Here is an 18,786-nt window from a genome sequence, read left to right on the forward strand (position 1 = left end):
TCTATCTCTCTGCTCTCCCAAGTTTTCCCTGCCACTGGATCCCCACAGCAGACAACATGAGACGGATAACCTCCAGAGCGCAGCACGGAGTACCTGTACAGCAGCCTGCTTCCACTGAAGAGCAGACACATCAGGGCAGCGAAGGGTCCTGGCCATCCCTGTACATGTTCCCAAAGGAATGGCACGCTGGGCCGACAGGAAGCTTTTCTAGGAATGGCCCAGACGATGTCACCTCGTGAGGGGCCCCAGCGATTTGACGATGCTAAGTGCAATCCTCTGCAAAGTGCGAAAGTGCGAGAGCCTTTTTCGTCCCTGAACTCTCGCCTAACATCCTGTCACGAGCCCTAATGTTTCTCGGCTTGGGTTGCCCTTAGAGGGTTTCTCAGGCTAAGCTTTGAACAGGAGCAACCAGCAAATTGATTCAGACAGGCTATCTATGCAGACTGCTTCTTGGGCACGGCTTGAAGACGTTGAAAGAAAGAAGCAAGACGTGGGCAGCTCTAACGCCATATGTCAACTGGGCCGGCAGTTGAGACGGCTTCGTCTCACATAGCTTCTTTTCCCTCGTCTGGTCGTTGTCACCATCCCTTTCACTATGCAGTAGTGTTTCCTTGGTTCAAGTACGTCCATGCTTGGTTCGAGAAAGCCAGACTCCCACGATGCCATGCCATGGCCTCTTCTACCTGCGTACAACGTTGTCGGGAAAATTACCTGGCAAACCGGATCCCGGAGAGAAAAGGCAAGGCAAGGTCTTCACGAGTCACTCAACGTCGTGACTTCCCGCACGTTGCCATGCATGCGAGCGATTGCCATTCCATCGCATTACTCCAACCCGTTGAAAATACAACGCTCGGATGCGACGTCCCGGATCCACGACCCCATGGCCGCGACCACCACACCTCTCCTCCGTCGCTGCGACCCCGTCTTCGTGCCCGCTGTCACTCCTCCACCCATCGACCGACCAAGGGAGCATCGTCTCGTCTCGTCTCTACACCCCGAAAGCGCCTCGATCCAATGGCGGCCTTTAGTTAATAATTGCTGCTGCCAGGTCACCACCCACATTGGATACCAGCAGCAGCCAGCCAGCCAGCCAGCCCTTGACTGACACAACTGGCCCCCAATCCCGTCTGTCTCCGGGGGGCGGGAGGGCAGCAGCAAGGTCATTTGCAGTTCTAAGTCAGTTCCAGTTTCAATGGCAGCCCGCTTGGGTCCAGCCGATGTCCATCTGCCGCCCGGAGCGAACGGGCGTAGTCGCGCTCCTAGCACCGGAAATAACGCCTCTGTAGATCTCGTCAGCCCATTCGTCTCGATCGTGGGATTAACATGAATCCATTATCCACCGTCGATGGATAGGTACAACCGCCGTCCCACGGGTCCATCGTCCACCGTCTATCGAATGGATCCCTTGCAACTCCTAGCGCAGTGCCGCCCAGGTTCGTCGTCGGCCGACTGTTGTCCGTGCTTTCACCAGCGGTGCACTGCGACTATCGTCCTGCCTGACGCTGCTCACGCTGTTGTTCCATCTTCCTCATAGCTTGACGGTGTACGATACGCCATGGGGCCAACTCATGTCTTGTCGCAATGTCTGATCGTTGTCCGAGACGCATGCCTACATGCTACATAGGGGTATGGACGGACGCTGAAATTGATGTACTTTACCTTTGAAACCCGTTGACTGGCGAAACAATAGACCTGAGTTAGGCTCAGTTCAGCCTCCTAACCTCGACAACTCAACTAATCTTCAAAGATGAGAAACCACAGGGACCTGTTGTTCAGAGGAGGAGATCTTCGACCCTTGAGGGGGAAGCAGATTAGGTACGGGTGGGTACCTTTGTCAACCCTCCCTAACCCCCACAGGTCACCGCCTGCAATCCGGGATCCCGAGCGAAAAGGATGTGGATGGGACGATCCAGAACCGTCGTCTTTTCGGCTTGCACTTGACTGCAGATCACGATCGTAGTCACGGAGGGCGGTCAACGTTGCGACAACCGACTGACACCTAACCGGCCCTAGGTTTCGTGGCACGAAGCAGTCTCAAACCTCGCTCAGTGTGGGAGCAGCAAGCAATGTTACCAGAGACACCAGCAACGGCAATCAGCATGCGCCCGTTTTCTGCCATCATGGTCGCATCTCAGATGATGCCCGCAAGACTAGCCAAGCAGGATTACCTGCATTTCCTGCCAACCCGGACCATTCGGCCCCCCTCAGACTCCCGCTTTGAGACCTCACCCGGCGCCGAGCTGCAAATCTCCGCTTCCTGTTTCCTCTCGCGGACGAGCAAAAGTTCACTAGATGCTGGCGCGATAAAGATCTTCGCCGCCAAACGGCACTAGGAAGCACCACTCGCTCGAGCTGGACAACCGGACGCCGGACGCCTCTAGCCCCCGCGCCGGTCGTGTGTATGCCGAGCACATGTTTGCCTCGGTTTCGTCCGCCAAACGACCAAAAAGAATGAGCAGAACTTGCGCTGCTGGAAATGCTAAGCTTGCTGAGCTTCAGCATACGTATGTTCTGCATCAACATGACTCACAGGTCGACACGATCGTCGCTTCCAAGCCTTAACTGCATGTCTGATACTGGACTTGGACGCATAAGAGGATCACGCGGCAGACGCAACAGCCGCCGTGCCCTCTGATACTCACCGCATCCCGACATATGAGCGCGTTCCCAATCGAAGGGCTATTGGTGGACTTGCTGATGTGCCTGCAGTTGCGGGTCAATATCCCCTCTGTCGGATTGCTTGTGCATGTTCTACCGGAGCCCAGAAGTGCCTCAGCCGCTTGGGACCCGAGTTCCTTTGGGTTCTTTTTGCATGCCGACCGACCGGCGTTTCCAAGGCAGTGGATCGCATGCACTTGTGCCGCAACTCGGCATCGCATCCCACTTTGCCCAGCTTCTCGAACGCCCTGACGCTCCTGGATGACCTGCTGCAATGCCCTCTTCAGGCGGGGTTGCATGACTCTCTTTGGCTCTGCAATCAGGGAATGAGACCATGGCTGCCTTCAAGGTCACATTCTGCCTATTTGCTTTGGATGACAATTACGAGCTTCACCGGTCTGGTCTGATACGGATTACTGTGCTCAGAATCCAGAGCCGCCGAGCCGGCTGGTGCCAAGTAGCGGATCCCAGGTTTAGCCTTTGCACTTTTGTGAAGACACCCGCCACAATGGCTCAAACATGCCGGAGAGCGCATGGCTTGTTATCCGTCCAACAACTTGATTTTAGAACGGCTGGCCGGTGGAGGGGGTACACTTCCCGCAGCCCCCCCAAACTGCTGTGGCTTGATAGTTGCCGGCCGCTTGTGGCCAACATGTGTAGCCCCAACTGCACCACGGGCCCGTCCCTTTGGATCTCTTCCAACACAGATGCCGCTCGCTGCTGCTGGTCCAACAGCATCCTCCCCCAGTATTCGTTACGGTCATTTCAGCCGAGTGGTCCGTTGGGGTGAGGGGGCCTGTATCTGCAAGCGAGCCGAAGCGCACCGGACCAACGTGTTGGCAAGATTCCCACCCGTGCCGTCCAGTTGGGACACACCGTATTGGGTAGATTAGGCAGTTGTCATCATTCTTGACCCGGGGGATGTCGACAGGGGTCGATAAGAAAGATGTTGTTGCTTCCAGTCAATAAGAGACGTACATGTGGCGTACATCAGCTGCAGGAGTCGGGACGGTAAGTAATGTTCCATGCAGGTGATTCGAAAACACCCCGTCTTTTTGACAAAGTGCCATCTCATGCAACACTGCATACCAAGAAGTAGGAAGCAGCTAGCTCACCGGCATTAAATAGCATCCGCCTGGCCGTCTACTCCATGGTGGTTATCCGTGCCGCACCGTAAACGTCAAACACAAGTCAGCTTCCTGCAGTTTCCTGGTTTACTATGCGAAGTCCTCGCAAACAAATTCTCCCGCTGGGGCTGACCTGCATGGCCAAGAAGAAGCTACCTACCTTATCCCACAATATTTGCCTGCCGGCCGGCCGCAAGGCGCCCGCCCAGGGATTGGTTGACGCGCCATTTTCCCTTTCCTCCCTCGCATGCTCTGCCCTCTTTCGCCTTGTTTTTCTTTCTTTCTTTCACCGCCAGAAAGGAGGCGCCCGCCGCCTCCTACGATAGTCATTCCGAGGGAATGGTTAAGCTAGCCAGCCAAGGCTGACGTGACTGAACTCTATTTCCAGCCGCAACGAGCGCTTCAGCCGGCGGCGGGTCTGGACGCGCGGGAGGGCGTTCCGTCATTGTGGTTTTCCGAATGATATGATGTCTCACTCATGGCCTCTGGGCATAGCGGGCTGCTCCGCCGCCATTGCTGTCTTCGTCGTGTGAGAAGGTCTCCCCTGGAACCGCTCCGCCAGCCTTTCCGGCGTGATTCTGAACGCCGCGGGAAACCAACTCGCGAGGTCGTCATCATCGTCGGCGTTGCCCTGGACCATCAAGGCCAGCGCCTTCGCGCACATCCAGCACATCACCATCCCATGGCCCTGGAACGCCGCGCACACCCACAGCCCGTCCTCGCCCGGCACCCGCCCAACGAAGGGGAACCCGTCGGGGGTGAAGCCCATGATACCCGTCCACTCGGCTCGCGCCCTGCCCTCGGGGTCGTCTGCGCCCCAGCTGGCTGCGCCAAAGTAGCGCGGCGTCGTGTCGTGCAGGTATGCGCTGACGGCCGGGTTCAGCCGCGCGTCGTCCGTGACGCCGTACTCCTCGAGGCCCTCGTCGGGCAGACGGGCTAGGCCGCCGCCGATGACGATGTCGCCTGCGAAGGGGGAGGGGGAAGAGGACGGTCTGGGGATCATGTACTCGTAGCCGCCTCCGTAGATGAAGCTGTATGTCGTCGGGAGGCCGGGGCGGGGCATGTTGGAGCCGGGGCGGTGAGCTGTGATTTGGCCGCGCAGCGGCACGATGGCGCCCTGGAAGGGTTTGTGGAGGGATGCGGTGTAGCCGTTCGTTGCGAGGATAACTCGCTTTGCTGTGATTGTGCCCTTGGGTGTTTGCACCGTCCATCGGTGCCCATCTTTCGTGATGTCTTGTTTCTGGAGGCTCGTGGCTGGTGTGTTGGCGAAGAGCTTCATGCCCTTGGCGACGCACATTTCCAGCACGCCGGTGGTGAACCTGTACGCCGAGATGCTCCCGGCTTCGTAGCCAACACCGCCGCATAAACCCTCCACGTCGACGTGGAAGCGGCCCTTCATCTCCTTGGCGTCGTAGAACTCGTATCGCGAGGTGTCCTCATCCGGCATGGCCCTCCTCATCGCGTCGACGGCCACCTTGGCTGCCTCCCACTGCTCCGGGTCGTAGATGGCGTCCACGGTCTGGCACGGCCTGCTCTCCGTGTCTTTGAGGTCTGCGGCAAAGGCGTGCACGGCGCGGATGTTGGCGAGCTCCATGCGCGCGATGAGGCACGCCTGGTCGAGGCCGAGGACGGAGACGTGGTGGAGGAAGGAGCGGTAGGACGCCGCTTTGGTGTGGCCGCCGTTGCGGCCTGTGGCGCCGGAGGTTACGGTGCGGGCTTCGAGCATTGTGATTTCTGGGGGTGACGGGGACGAGAGGAGGAAGTGTGCGATGGCGGCGCCGGTGATGCCGCTGCCGATGATGAGGGTATCTGTGTGTGTGCGAGGGGAGGGCGCCGGAGGTGTGGGTTGAGAGAGGGGATGGAGGGTTGTGCCAGTAGCTTGGGGTTGGGTTTGGCACGGGGAGGGAGACGGGGATGCTGGCTCGTGAGTCCATGTTGGGTGGCTTGGTGGTGATGATGAGGTGTTGTTAATGATGGAAATTTGGATGTCGTTCTCGGTTGGCTGTGTTTGCGGGGTCGTGAAGATCAGATGATGTCAGGCACGTTGATGAGAGACAAACTTCAGATGGATATGGATGCTCAAGATGCGAGTTGCGTACAAGAACCGACCTTCAACTTCTAATGTTTCACAAAGACGTTGTTCTTATTATTGATCGTGATACGACATGGAGAGGGGTTGTCCAGCTGATTGTCCCGCGGCAGCTCCCCCGCTTCACAGATAAGCTACGGGAGATCGGCCATCTTGCGGGGCCGCCTCCGGTTGGACATACCCGTTTGAGTTCGGCAACCCCCAGTGGAGATGCTCGGCGCCGGATCGAAAACGGCAGTCAGGTGCGATATCAGGAGCTATTCATGACAAGAAATTGTTTGCATTCTTGTGCGCCTTGTTCGAACTGTTGACTTGAGATGGACCTCTTCGGTTCATCCTACGACAAATTTCTCGGCCCGTGATTTCGAGTGTCGCTTGAAGACCTTGATGGTACATCCAAACATCTGGGCACAAATGCGGTCTCCCACAGTGGCGCAGTTCGAAGATTAATCTCACATGCCCACTGGAGCAAGACTTTTCTTTCAGAATTTCTCTGCTAGCACAGAAACGCTTTTCGTTTCTTATCTAAGGGACTTCTGGACTCGAACACCTTTGCTTTGCGCCTTACATATCGATTGAAATTTCCAGATGTTTGATGGCAGACAGAACTAGTACTTGATGAGCTCTCAGGTACGAGTTCTTAGAGAGGAAGAAGACGATGAATCTTAATGAGATAGATAACCAAAGTCTAAAACGTGGACGGTCGTAACTGTCCCACAGATAAAAAGAAAAATATAAATGCGTCGGTGATGATTCAAATGTTGACGTCGTTCATAGTCACTGGTTCAGAGCTGGACATATATTGAAATTTTCCTACAGCAGCAGTACTGCGGAGGCGATGTCTCCAATATTGACGAATCCTTGGTCATGCTGCTTCGAAGATCGTTCCCTTTCTTTTTCTGAATGAAATACACCTTAGCTAACGTAATCGCTTTCGCAGATCAGGCGGAAAGCTGATGGTCTCGCAGCATGTAGTCCTGACCAGTGTTTTGGACATCATCTTCTGGACTGGGACGTATCAAACCACACCTACCCTCTCACATCCAACCTCCCGCAACCATCTCGGAGGCTGCTAGCTGCTAGCCTCACGTCTCTCTATCACTCTCTCTTAGCCCCTCTCTAGCGCCCACACTCTCTAGCCCTGCCCAGCACCCTCATCAGCTCTCTAGCAGACCTATTTTCTGGCTGACCTAAGGACTCTGTCTGAGGTATGCCCTCTAGTTGAGATATATCCTTTGCCTGACCTAGGCCTTCTGCTTACCTTATGTCCCCTAGAGGCCATATCTCAGCCAGAGGACCCAGGTCAGCCAGAGGCCATACCTCAGCTAGAGTACTTGAGAGAGTGCGGGAAAGTGCCAGAGAGGGTGCCAGAGAGGGTGCCAGAGACGTGAGGCCGGTAGCTGGCACACGTTTCCACCATCTCAGTGTGGCTTGGAGGGCGCGGGAGGGGCTGCGGGGAAACGGGTGATTCAAGCCGCCCCTTTGGATTTCGTGCCTTGGATTGAAGTTAGTGGTTCGAAATCCAGGGACATCGACTTCATGATATTTCTTTCATACTCACCCAAATGTGTCTGTGGTATGTGCTGCATGCCAATTCATTTGCAATTGTCGGCTCGAACTGCCCGGCCTCGCCCCTACTTCACTTTCTTCTTTGAAGACTGCTGATGAGGACGACGGTTGAAGCGCTACTCGTTTGCCAGACAGTGTGTCGCATATCCAAGCGGATATGCTCCCATGCGAATAGAAATGCAATGGTCATTTCCTAAGGATAGGGATGTTGAAGTCGAAGGCTTTGATGCTTGGATAGCATCGCCTCTGGTGAGGGAAGGAAGGCTGTGTTTGTGGAGGCGAGAAGGCGGGTTTCTCTTACATTACGACCTGCCGGGGACATTCAACGTCGTCCCTTGCTATCATCTGCGGTCGGAATCAAGCCAAGTCCTTGGTGCTGAGCCGAGGTAGGACACGTCAGCATCTCGAACTCCGGCTCCAGGTCAATCCCGAAAGAAGGTAGCCAGACATTCGAGCACCACCAAGTCTGTTTTCTCTGGAACGACTCCTGGTCAGAGAAAGAATAAGTTTGGGGCAATTTTGCTGCTTTCAACGAGAAACCTCAGCCAATAACCCGGCATTTCCCAACCTCTAGCCAAAGCTGGACTCAATGCCCATTGGAAAAGTTTGCCGGGTGGTTGTCGAACAGCATATGTGGCTCACGACTACATGGAAGGCCTGCAGGCATGCGACGGACCTCTCTTGCCATATATCCATTATGTGGTGTGGTACGGCCATTGCGACGCATAGGATCAGGGTGCAAGTGGCCTTCGGAGAAACCAAAGTTCATCTGAGACTTCATATCCAATTGAAGATGGCCTCGCACGAAAACTCTGACTGACGAAGGGACATACATTCGAACAGGTGGACAGTTTTACGATTAAAAAAGGCATGGGGAGATGGGAAAAGTCTCTTCGTGGGTCCCCGTCACCCACTAGACTCACACGGGGGTGGGTGATGGTGTGTGTCCATTCACGTTCTTCCATGCTGCGAAGTTTTCAACCGTCCTTTCCGTGGAAGAATGATCGAATTGAGATGGAAGTAGAAGGAATGAAAATTCCTTCTCGACCTGTACGAAGCGCAAGGAAGAGCAGTAAGAGGAGGAACACGCCGTGGACGGAGACTTCAGCTTGGCCACTGGGAAGACGGCGCTACGCGGTAAAACCACAGGACCACTCATGCATTACCTACCCTCAGCAACTACACAGTATCTGACGTCGAGGCTGCTGGAATTGACCGGTCAAAGCCTCTGACTACTCAGGATATCCATCTACAACGCCCATTTACATCTCTTCCAGCCGTCGTCTCGTTCCCGGATGGCCCTGGAGGCATCAACCCCCCTCGTCAGCCAGAAGGGCAACATGAAATCCGAACAAAGTTCATATCTGCTATGGATGGAGAGTCACAGTAGCCCCGCCATGGCTGAGATACCTCCAATCAACATACTGACCGGTCATACATGTAGGTTACAAAGATACCAGCGCCCACTGTCCGGGCAGCGCAGGAACACTCCTCGCACCCTTTCGGCATCTGGACAAGCTCAAAACAAAGTATATTATCCTTCTGATCTGATTGTGAGTGCCATAACGGGGATCAACCGAAGAGAGACTACCTTTTGATGTGATCAGGCGGTGAAATAGTTGACGTAGAGGTAGCAAGAGCGTCGGGTTTCAGAGACAACGTCTCGATGAGCCCCCGGAAGCCTCAGAGAACTTGAATATTATGTATAATGGTACCAGCAACGTCCTTTCTCCGAAAGGTTTGGCCTCTCCGGGTATCTCTTTTCAAATCTATAAGACGCCCGGAAAGAGGCAGTAATGCTGTTTTCATTCTTCCCATCTACTAAACTCACTACCACTTCTACTTCCACTACGACTTCCACTACGACTTCCACTACCACTCCAACTACTACTCCGAGTACTACCATGATCACCACTTCAACTACTAGCCCCACTACTACTTCAACTACCACTTCAACTACTATCTATCCATATCCTCTGCCATTTATTATCAACATGTCTACTTCATCTGTTGATATCCAGCCTAGCGCATCAACATCTACTGAAGATATTCCTAGTCTCATGATGCTTGCTGCTGCTGCTATAGAACTTGCAGAGCAACAAGAGAAGGCCAGTGCCGCCGAGATCCTTCTCAGCATGGAGGAGAATGCGCTGAAAGAGTTGAAGAATAATGCGCCGAAGAACGCGAAGGGACGGACACCACTGCCGGTCGCCCCATCGGAGCGTCGGCCACAATCACCTAGACCCGCCACAATGTCAAAGACGGCGACGAAGTGTTCTGCGCCCTCGCAGACGGCGTTCCAGCCAGAGCGGGTGACAGGACCCGAGAGAGAGGCGGCGCCGGACTATGCTGCGGTCTCACAAAATACACCATGGGCCCCGTCTCAGGAGGGCACGGAGCCGGCGTTGAAGCAAGCCCCTAACAAGATGCAGTGCCTCTGCACCAAGTGTATGGATTCATCCATGGGTCAGGGTAAACAACAGACCAAGGCAACTTGGACCGAGCACAGCCGGGCCGAAAAGAGACACAACGAAGGCAGGCCAGCCAAGATAAAGTGCAGCAGGTGCACTACAATCAATAAGCCCTGCATGGTAGACGATACTGGAGCATCTTGCGCAGCATGTACATGGGTCAAAGAGAAATGCTGTCGCGAAGGCGCCAAATCGAACCGTCATCGATCTGGCGGAGACGGGACGCACCCAAAGAAGTCACCGAAGCTGCCCGTCGCGGACGCGGTGGTGCCTAAGCAGGCCAAACGGAAAGCTTCGGAGCCCATGGAGGGCCCAAAGAAGGCACAGAAGCTGGCAGACGGGGGCAGACACACCTTTACCGAGGACGCCAGGGCGGAGCCGGAAGAGTCGTTCTTCTCTTCCTACACTGCAAAGGCAACAGACGGCGAAAACAACATGCCTGTTGTCGGTGCCTCTCATGGCAGCTCTCAGAACGGCAGGAAGTGCGGTGGCTGGGTGGTCGTCAACTAGTTACTCCAGCGCAGTAAGGAGCACCAGAGACCCGAATAATTCCCCAGATTCCCGAGGAGTGTCACTCAAGAGATTGGATAGACGGAAACCATGTAGGAAGAATGGAAAAGTGTAGAGATATTTCTTTCCGCCGCGGTGTGAAGACTTTTCGTTAGCCGAAAAACATTCTTATTGTATTAGACATTTGTTTCCCCCGTGCTAAAGCGACTACTTTTCCTATGTGCTCACTATCATCGCTACTACTGTCGTCGTCTTCTGTCGTCGTCTTCTGTCGTCGTCTTCTGTCGTCGTCTTCTGTCGTCGTCGTCGTCTGTCGTCGTCGTCCTCAGAAAAGTCCTTCAGGGAAAATTATGCGGCCTCCATTATAAGAGGTGTTTCATTTGTTTTGGCGTACGAAGATTCTTATTTAATTGGTAGTTACAGCTAGGCGAAAGCTTCTATTTTCCGCCTACTTGAGTCCGCTTGCTAACGATATTGAAAATCGTTTTCTCCCTTCGAGCTTCAACTTCGTATGTTGTTGCCTGTGCTTTACTAAGAGTTATCTCCGAAGACTTGGCAGAGTTTTGCCATTCAGGGGAACAAAAAGCGCCCCTTCCTGCGAAAGGGGAGCATCCGCCAGACTGCCAAACTCAAAGGTAGTGACCATCCACAACTCAACAGGGTGCCACCCTCAAAGGTCCCCAACATCAAAGCAAAGTAAAGCATACACCTTCGAAATCCCTCTGTTGGTTAATTTCAAGTAATTTGCCCATAGTCGTTTCCCTCGGCTTCATTCCGTTCAGTTCCGGCGTCTGCGTCTTGATGCCAAGAGTCTATCATCCAATGCAGGACTTTGGTCTGGCGGCAGGGCGCACGCTTGACCAAGATTACCGTCAACCTGCGGCCACGGAGGCTTATTGGGGCCGATACGGAGCTGTGGGGATTGTTTTCCGTGTTCTGCGTTGGGATCGTGATTCGCTGTTGCATGCCATTCATCAGCCATCAGTCGCTCATCATTATAAATGTTGCGCATATTTCATATATATGTCATGTCGTGTAGATGAAGGTCCTCAGACCCGCAAAGTCATGCCGGCATACAGCCCCTGGCGATGAGTTTTTCGACTTGTGACAACTTGGACATATGAGAACTTGCAGCTTTTGGATCCTGGCACAATGAAGTGCAGGCATCTTTACTAGAAATCTCTGTACCACTAATTTACAGAGGTTCTCGAAGCTTAGGCTATCTGTCATGGAGTCTTTTCTTCCATTACGCCATCTCTTTGGATCTTCTAGCTACCCTCATGGCCACCCTGCTGAACTGGTTCTCTGAATGCGCGGGAGACTGGCAGGTTTGCAATGTCCTAGAAGATAGCCTATGTACTTGTTCACCCTCGTGACTTGAGATTTCGTGAGAGGGCCTAGGGAGTGCGAGCTGGCGACATGGATTCATTGCGTTCATGAGGCTGGAACGCCGATAACGGGGAGAAGATGTCGTCAGTAGACCTTGGAATAGCAGGCTAATCGGTGCTCTAATTGGGGAAGGAAGTTCCGCTTTCATGGGACAATGGCTCAGGTGGACTAGACACGTCGGCGTGAAACTTTTAGTGAGTGTGTTCCTCGTTGATGAAGTATTCTGAATAAGTTATGCTAAACCAAGTCGTCCTGTGTAGAAAACAGAACGGTCGCTCGGCCACCCAAAGATCTGACAGCTTTTCATGTCTTCGAGCCCCTTTTTAAATATGAATGGTCGACAACTACTGCTTTTCGTTCTGGGCATAGATGAAGTTTGCAGCTGCCGACTTGTCAGTGCATGTGCCAACATCAGCTCTGTGACTGCAGTCTCGAACTCACCGACAGGAATAAGACCGTTCTCCTTGGCCCAGTTTCTCACGCCACGACCCTCTTCTCCACCCCAGTGCTTGCGCTCCTCCGGCTTGGACAGGTTTAACCTCTCAGTCGTGCCATTGGCCGGTACCCAGACAAGGAAGACGTAACGGTGCTTGCCAGTCTTGGCCGGAGGACCGGGAGGCTTGTATTCGACGACGTCCTCAACGGCCGGCTTGGCACCGGCAGATGAACTCGACACGCCGGTAGCAATCCAGTGGCAAAACTCAGACCATTTGGGGTTGTCGCGTGAGGGAGCATCCGGGTCTGTCAGGGTGAGGACGTATGTGGTGGTGATCCGGATGCCGGGAAAGCCCGAGCCCTTGACGAGAGACACCGACGGCGCCGACTGGAGATCGGCAGGCTTCAACGTGTTGCCAAGGTCTGCAGCGTTTGACGAGTCCCACTCGGCCGAGAGACCCAGGATGGGCTCAAAGTCATCGATGACTGTTGGGATAATCTGAGCCTTGGAGAGCCTGTGAGCTGCATTAGTTGCGACCATCCATCAGCAGCATTGAAGGGTGACGTACTCGTCACGAACACGAGTCAAGTCCGCAACACCTCCAAGAACGACTTGCTGGTCCTGCACCGGAGCGGCGAGAACGGCACCGCACAGGGCGGATGCTGCCAGGAGCTTGCCTGCAATTCGGCCCGCCATTGTGATGCTGTTTCGACGCTGTCTGTTGCAAGACACAGTGGTGGAGCAGTGGTATCGCCAATGGTGGAGATATCCCGAGCCTTGGTGTAGATAGATACGCGGCCTGCAAGCTTGCGCAATTTGTTGCAGAATCAATCGCAATGGCTTGCGTTGAAGAACCGACGCGGTTCTCCAACGGTTTCAAAGGGAGGTTCGGATGCGTGGTGGTGATGTCATGCTGGTGCCGTCTGGCGTGCTCTGTCTTTCCCCGCCCGGACCCCCTGTCGCCGGCAACAACACCCGCCGGTGCTTCCTGAACTGGGCCCGATCACCACCCAACTTTATTTCAGCCACGAAAGTGAGGCTCTCGAATTGCGGTTTTTTCAATAATGCAATCAAGTTGTCATTCTCACCTGCCACATCTTCCTACCTATGAGTATAGCTAAACGGACCTTCGAGTTGTTGGTTGTGTGTTGTCTTAGGATTCATGCCCAGAACATCCCTGTATCCCACCCGTACAATGGTTAGCGGAGTCGCCAAAGCTGGCTGCAATCTTCGCCGATTACCTACATGGCGAAACCTCAGGCTTTTGGTACAACACAACCAAATTGATTGAGAATGCTAAGAAATACGCAGATGAATACCCTTCAAGTCCGTTGCGAAAAATATCAAATAGAGAAGGGCCCGAAGACGGAGGGGACAGAACTTCAATTAGGGCAGTCAAGGCCTAAGCAGTAGAATTCCGAAGGACGTGATACTTAAAACCGGCATGTTCCACTCTGCCTTTGTTTTGTTGATATCCACTCACTGTCAAGTTATCATGGATAGCGATCCTCCGAGATACATTACCCTGGATGAGTTGCATCTTGACAGTCTTCACTGCCACCACTGCGGCAGTTGAACGGGTAAGCCCGACGCAGCCCCAGTGATCGACATTCTGTATGTAAGTGCCTTACTGTGTCGCACAAGAGCTTTTTCATGAGTGGTAATCACTGGAAGTAAGCCTAGCTTCAGGGCCAACCGCCGACCGCATTGGGGAACTGATCATTTGATTGCTTCCCGCATTTCGTGTGTCATCATTATCATAACATGCTATGCAGAAAGGGGCACACGCTGGAAAGGTGTGATGCTTAATGGGGCTCGGCTCTTGGCAAAGGTCCTTTTGCCTTTTTATCACACAAGTCGGGCAAAGAGCTTTTTGAGGCCACCTGGGATTGGAAGACTAGGATACAAAAGTTCCTAATTTAGCCCGAACATCTCTTCGGAGCATTTAGCAGTATATTTGATAATGCCGACATCATGAGCCATTCTGATGTATCAGCGAACTGTAAATCAACTACCTACACATCAATATGAACATACGCTGCCGTTGATCAGCATGGGCCCGAGCCGGAGCGACCCTCATCGTAGCCTTATCTGACATGCTTCTATACCAAAAATACCAGCCTTCCGTGGTAGAGGTCACAAACTATTGACTAAAAGTGTCGATCAATCCTTCAAGGCACAATTCTGCACTTTCATTGTTCGGGCACTGTCGAGCACTGAGCAGCTGATGGCCAGACGACACATGGCACCACAGACATGCAACGATGTCTTCAGCAGTTCGCCAGCCACCATTCATGTAATTAGCCGGCTTATACTTTTGCTTGCTGTTCTTCATCTTTTGAACCCTAAAACCATTGCAGTCGGGTAACGTGCGTGATTGGCTGGCTGCCTTCAAGGGGTCTGGGCTGTGGGTGGGTGGCTAGGCAGCCTTTGCCCGACGGGTTAGTTGTTCGGGGAGCATGATTGCGTTTACATCACGTCCCGATTCGACATGGATGCACTGTCGACCAGTGCTTCAGCCCAAAACCTGGGGAGGAAGAGTACGTGCCGATCGGTCGCAGGGCTTGGGTAGCTACAGCCCGCTCCTACAAACGGCGGCCGCGACGAAGACTGGTTCGTCTGCGAAAAGACGGGAAGGTCCATGGAAACAAATTTTCGTTGGTCGAGAGGTTCACCGCGTCATGTTTCGCAAGCATGCAGGCAGCCGTGGGGTTCATTTCCTTCTAGAAATGGCGGTGCTGATGCGTTCCTTTCTTGGGTGTATCACTGGGGTTTGGGGGTCTTCTCCATCTCGTCTCATCTTTTTAACCTTCCTCCTCGCTCATTCTTAGAGACTTGACAGCCCTCGTATTCCTTGAGTAGCGGCTTTCTGTCTGGCTCTCCCAGCGTTGCATCAGAGCGACAACATGTCCTCCAAGGTGGGATCATCATCGATTCCGTTCGCGGTACGGACTTCGTTTGTGCGATGTATTCAGAAGAGACTCTTCCGTATCTGTGCCGTTTGTACCATACTCTTTCTTGGCGTAACGATACACCTTACTCGCGAAACCCTTCCTCAACACCATGCGCCGTTTGAGGCACCGGAAACGAAGCTCGTTGTCCACGGCGATGTCTTGGACGGTCTACCAGAACCTGCAGACGATTTGCAACCATTCCCATATTCGCCAATGGTAGCGGACGACAATGCCAACAGCAGTAAGGAACACGTATCATGGCTTGCGGCAGTCATATCAACGGCATCGGATGTTGAGCGCCGAATGCTCATCAGGTCAACTTGGATGAGGCTCTATGAGGACGTTCCGTTTGATGGTCGGTTTGTGGTCTCGAATCCCGGGCCGCGGTGGATGGAAGTTGTCTCGCGCGAGAATAATACGTTCGGCGACATGATTGTCCTTGATCATATTCAAGAAGACGATGTCACTGCGAATACGATAAAGACTCTCGAATTCTACAAGTGGCTTGTCAACAAAAGCCCAAAATACGAGTTCGTCTCGAAGATGGACACAGACTTGTGGCTAAATGCCAGGGGATTCTGGGACCGGTTCCTTCAACCCAGGTTGTCGATGAATAATGACAGTGGACGTTTTGAGAGTACCCTCAATCGGACCGTCATCGGAGAGCTGTACTATTCAAAGTATTGGGATCTCACTTTTCCTCACGGAGCCATGTACACGGTGACGTGGGATATGGTTGAGCTGCTTTCGTCACTTCAGGAGAGGTTCAAGGTGGTCACTGGAGAGGACATGGCTGTTGGGACACTCATGCTGAAGGGACGTGAGCGGGCCAGTTTCATCAACTTCAAAGGCTCGGAGAAATTTGACTACGACGACCGCGATGCGCGACAGGACGGCTCAGCGTGGGCAAGGAAACACACGCACCCGAATTCAATCAACCACGCGCTTGTGGAGGACGATCCCATCGCCGTCCACCAACTCAAAGATGAGGCATACTGGTTCAAGGTGGCGGATTGTTTTGATGAGGACGGGGTCAAGTCGATGCCGCCACAATCCAAGTATGAGACCCAAAGGCCCATGTCGATGCGATGGCACGATTTCTGGTATTCAGTGGGCGTCTCAAGTCGATACGAGTCGAGGTTTGATAAGATACCAGAGTTTCTTTGGACATTGGAAAACGGCGATTGGATATGCGATGACATTTGGAACTTGGGAAAGACCAAGACGGGTTTCGTCGAGGAGTAGCAACATCCCATGTGTGAGCATTTTTAGCGACTCGGAGATACCATAATGGAGTTGGCTTATTTTTCGTTGTTGCTCGGCAGTCTACATACGCATAGAGAATCAGACTGAGCTTGCAGCATATTTTATGGCTACCTTAGGTTCGTCATGCAGGCTCATCTTCTGCCTGATGCATCTAGCCCAGCGGCTTTCAGCCTATGGGGACAACGTTATTGAAGCGAGGGGTGAAAGACGCTGACACAATCTTTGTTAAGCTGCATAACGTTGAGGCTGATGAAAACGTTGGCTCGCTTACCCAAACCCGCCGTAAGCACGATTCCCAATCGAAACTGGACTAGTCATGAAACCGACAGCCGTACAATCCTTCGGTTGAGTCGCGGATAGAATTCAGCCCGGCCTCCGTTACTTTTTGACCCATTCATGTGTGATGGCGGCTTTTCTCAAGCCACATGGACAAATATGACCCGGATCGACGAAACCAGGCAGGGCTTAGCCGGAGCAACATAAAGCGCGACCCCGCAAATGCTTCTAGATAAAAGGATACGAAGTTCTGCACGAAAGACACCCAGCCCAATCCTCTCAGCAGACAACTCATCGACTTTGCATACCATGGCACCGACAATCGTTCTCATCACGGGTGCAAACCGTGGGCTGGGTTTAGGTCTCCTCCAACGTTATCTTGCCTTACCAAACCACACTGTCGTTGCGGCGAATCGCACTCTTTCGGGTTCAAAAACGCTTGAAAGTTACAAGAAGGGCGAAGGAAGTCGGCTTGTTGTTGTCAAGATTGATGCGACCGTGGAGAAAGACGCCCATGACGCTGTGGCAGAGCTACAGAGAGATCATGGCATTGACCACCTCGACATTGTCATTGCAAACGCCGGTATCTCTTCTGTCTGGCCGAGTGTCGCAGACCTCAAAATCTCGGATTTACAGGCCCACATGGAACCCAACGTATACGGTGTTGTGTCACTTTTCCAGGCGACACGCCCGCTGCTCAAGAAGTCACCAAGAGAACCAATCTTTACGCTCATGGGATCCACTGCCGGCTGTTTGGAGTGAGTTTTACAGCATTTCTTGGAATTTTGGGCTTGGAAACTAATGCAGACGACAGAAATCAGCCGCCCATCACCAATGGTGCTTACGGGCCGTCGAAGGCTGCGGCAAATTGGTTCGGGATTAGAATCAACGCCGAGGAGGACTGGCTGAACGCCTTCGTCCTTGCTCCTGGCTGGGTGCAGACTGATTTGGGCAACGCTGGTGCGCGTTACTTTGGGCTGAAGGAGGCCTCTATCGGAGTCGACGAGTCCTGCGACGGCATGATGGAGGTTCTAGCGAAGACCACAAAGGAGACGCATGGAGGCAAAATGGTGCTTTACAACGGAGAGACTTCTGGCTATTGAACACAGTCGAAAAGAAGCCTTAGATAATAGAACTCGATATTCAGTTTGGAAAGACATGTTCGTGGTTATGTGTGACGTTGTCGAGGTGTCCATAACGGGCCGATTGGCTAAGTAAGAATTGACGCGGGTGAAAGAGGATAGCTTCGAGTGCCGATGCAAACCGGCTCAAAACTCGGATGGCTGACTTCCGCACAATGAAGTCGGAACAAAAGACCACAAGTTGCACCGACGGCCGGACTTGAGTGAAAACATCTCCCGGTATGCGGTTCGGACACGGACAGTTTTGCGGGAAATGTGCGGGTCCGGCGCGGGGCTCTAGCGGAAGACTTGCGGAAGCTCTGCAGGCCCCAGCAAGAAAATTTGCAGAAATCCCCGACAAGTCTGGCAAGGATCCGAGGTGTTTTTTGACTCTTCCGCGACTCGCCAATTGGCTCAACCGCAACTAGCGACTCTGCAATCAAACGCAACCCCAATCTCCACACGCAAATTTCTCCAGCACACACAACCGGTCTTGCACCCACCACCCGCACCGCCGCTTCACAAGCCACTCCTCCGCCGCTTTCTTCAACAATCAATGGTTTCGTGGTGTAGTTGGTTATCACGTCAGTCTAACACACTGAAGGTCTCCGGTTCAAGTCCGGGCGAAATCATCCTTTGGGCGAATGGTTTAGTGGTATAATACTCGCTTAGCATGTGAGTGGTCCAGGGTTCGATTCCCTGTTCGTCCATCTTTTTGCCTGTACAGACCCTGCATTGATGTTGCATGGCCGTTGTGTTGTTTTTTGGCTGTTTGAGGTTATATGGAACGGTGTGATGGGATGACGAGCTGTGCTGGGTTATAACACTGTTGAAATCAAAGTAACTAGAACAGACTACCACTGTAGAGAGAAAGTGTGAGGGCTGCTTACGTTTCACTAATGTGTTGAATATCGTTATGC

At 53.2% G+C, this 18,786-nt stretch overlaps 5 protein-coding genes across 5 annotated transcripts; 3 read left to right on the forward strand and 2 right to left on the reverse strand.

The window, feature by feature from the left end:
* Positions 1-4,257: 4,257 nt before the first annotated feature.
* GCG54_00014984 (Glycine oxidase) lies at positions 4,258-5,511 on the reverse strand (the record flags this gene model as incomplete). The annotated part of the gene is made up of 1 exon (XM_045414803.1): positions 4,258-5,511. One exon carries the CDS (start codon positions 5,509-5,511, stop codon positions 4,258-4,260), a length of 1,254 nt encoding a protein of 417 aa, XP_045260925.1.
* Positions 5,512-9,437: 3,926 nt separating this feature from the next.
* GCG54_00014985 (uncharacterized protein) lies at positions 9,438-10,424 on the forward strand (the record flags this gene model as incomplete). Its single annotated transcript, XM_045414804.1, has 1 exon — positions 9,438-10,424. The coding sequence occupies one exon, from the start codon at positions 9,438-9,440 to the stop codon at positions 10,422-10,424; it is 987 nt and encodes a 328-aa protein (XP_045260926.1).
* A 1,733-nt stretch (positions 10,425-12,157) lies between these two features.
* GCG54_00014986 (Carboxypeptidase Y inhibitor) lies at positions 12,158-12,945 on the reverse strand (the record flags this gene model as incomplete). The annotated part of the gene is made up of 3 exons (XM_045414805.1): positions 12,158-12,195; positions 12,255-12,763; positions 12,818-12,945. 3 exons carry the CDS (start codon positions 12,943-12,945, stop codon positions 12,158-12,160), a joined length of 675 nt encoding a protein of 224 aa, XP_045260927.1.
* Positions 12,946-15,155: 2,210 nt separating this feature from the next.
* Positions 15,156-16,448, forward strand: GCG54_00014987 (uncharacterized protein; the record flags this gene model as incomplete). The annotated part of the gene is made up of 1 exon (XM_045414806.1): positions 15,156-16,448. One exon carries the CDS (start codon positions 15,156-15,158, stop codon positions 16,446-16,448), a length of 1,293 nt encoding a protein of 430 aa, XP_045260928.1.
* Positions 16,449-17,054: 606 nt separating this feature from the next.
* On the forward strand, positions 17,055-17,848 carry GCG54_00014988 (Norsolorinic acid ketoreductase; the record flags this gene model as incomplete). The annotated part of the gene is made up of 2 exons (XM_045414807.1): positions 17,055-17,503; positions 17,560-17,848. The coding sequence occupies 2 exons, from the start codon at positions 17,055-17,057 to the stop codon at positions 17,846-17,848; spliced, it is 738 nt and encodes a 245-aa protein (XP_045260929.1).
* Between the last annotated feature and the right edge of the window lie 938 nt (positions 17,849-18,786).

Source organism: Colletotrichum gloeosporioides, assembly GCF_011800055.1.
Source record: "Colletotrichum gloeosporioides strain Lc1 chromosome Unknown consensus_66, whole genome shotgun sequence".
Lineage (NCBI taxonomy): Eukaryota > Fungi > Ascomycota > Sordariomycetes > Glomerellales > Glomerellaceae > Colletotrichum > Colletotrichum gloeosporioides.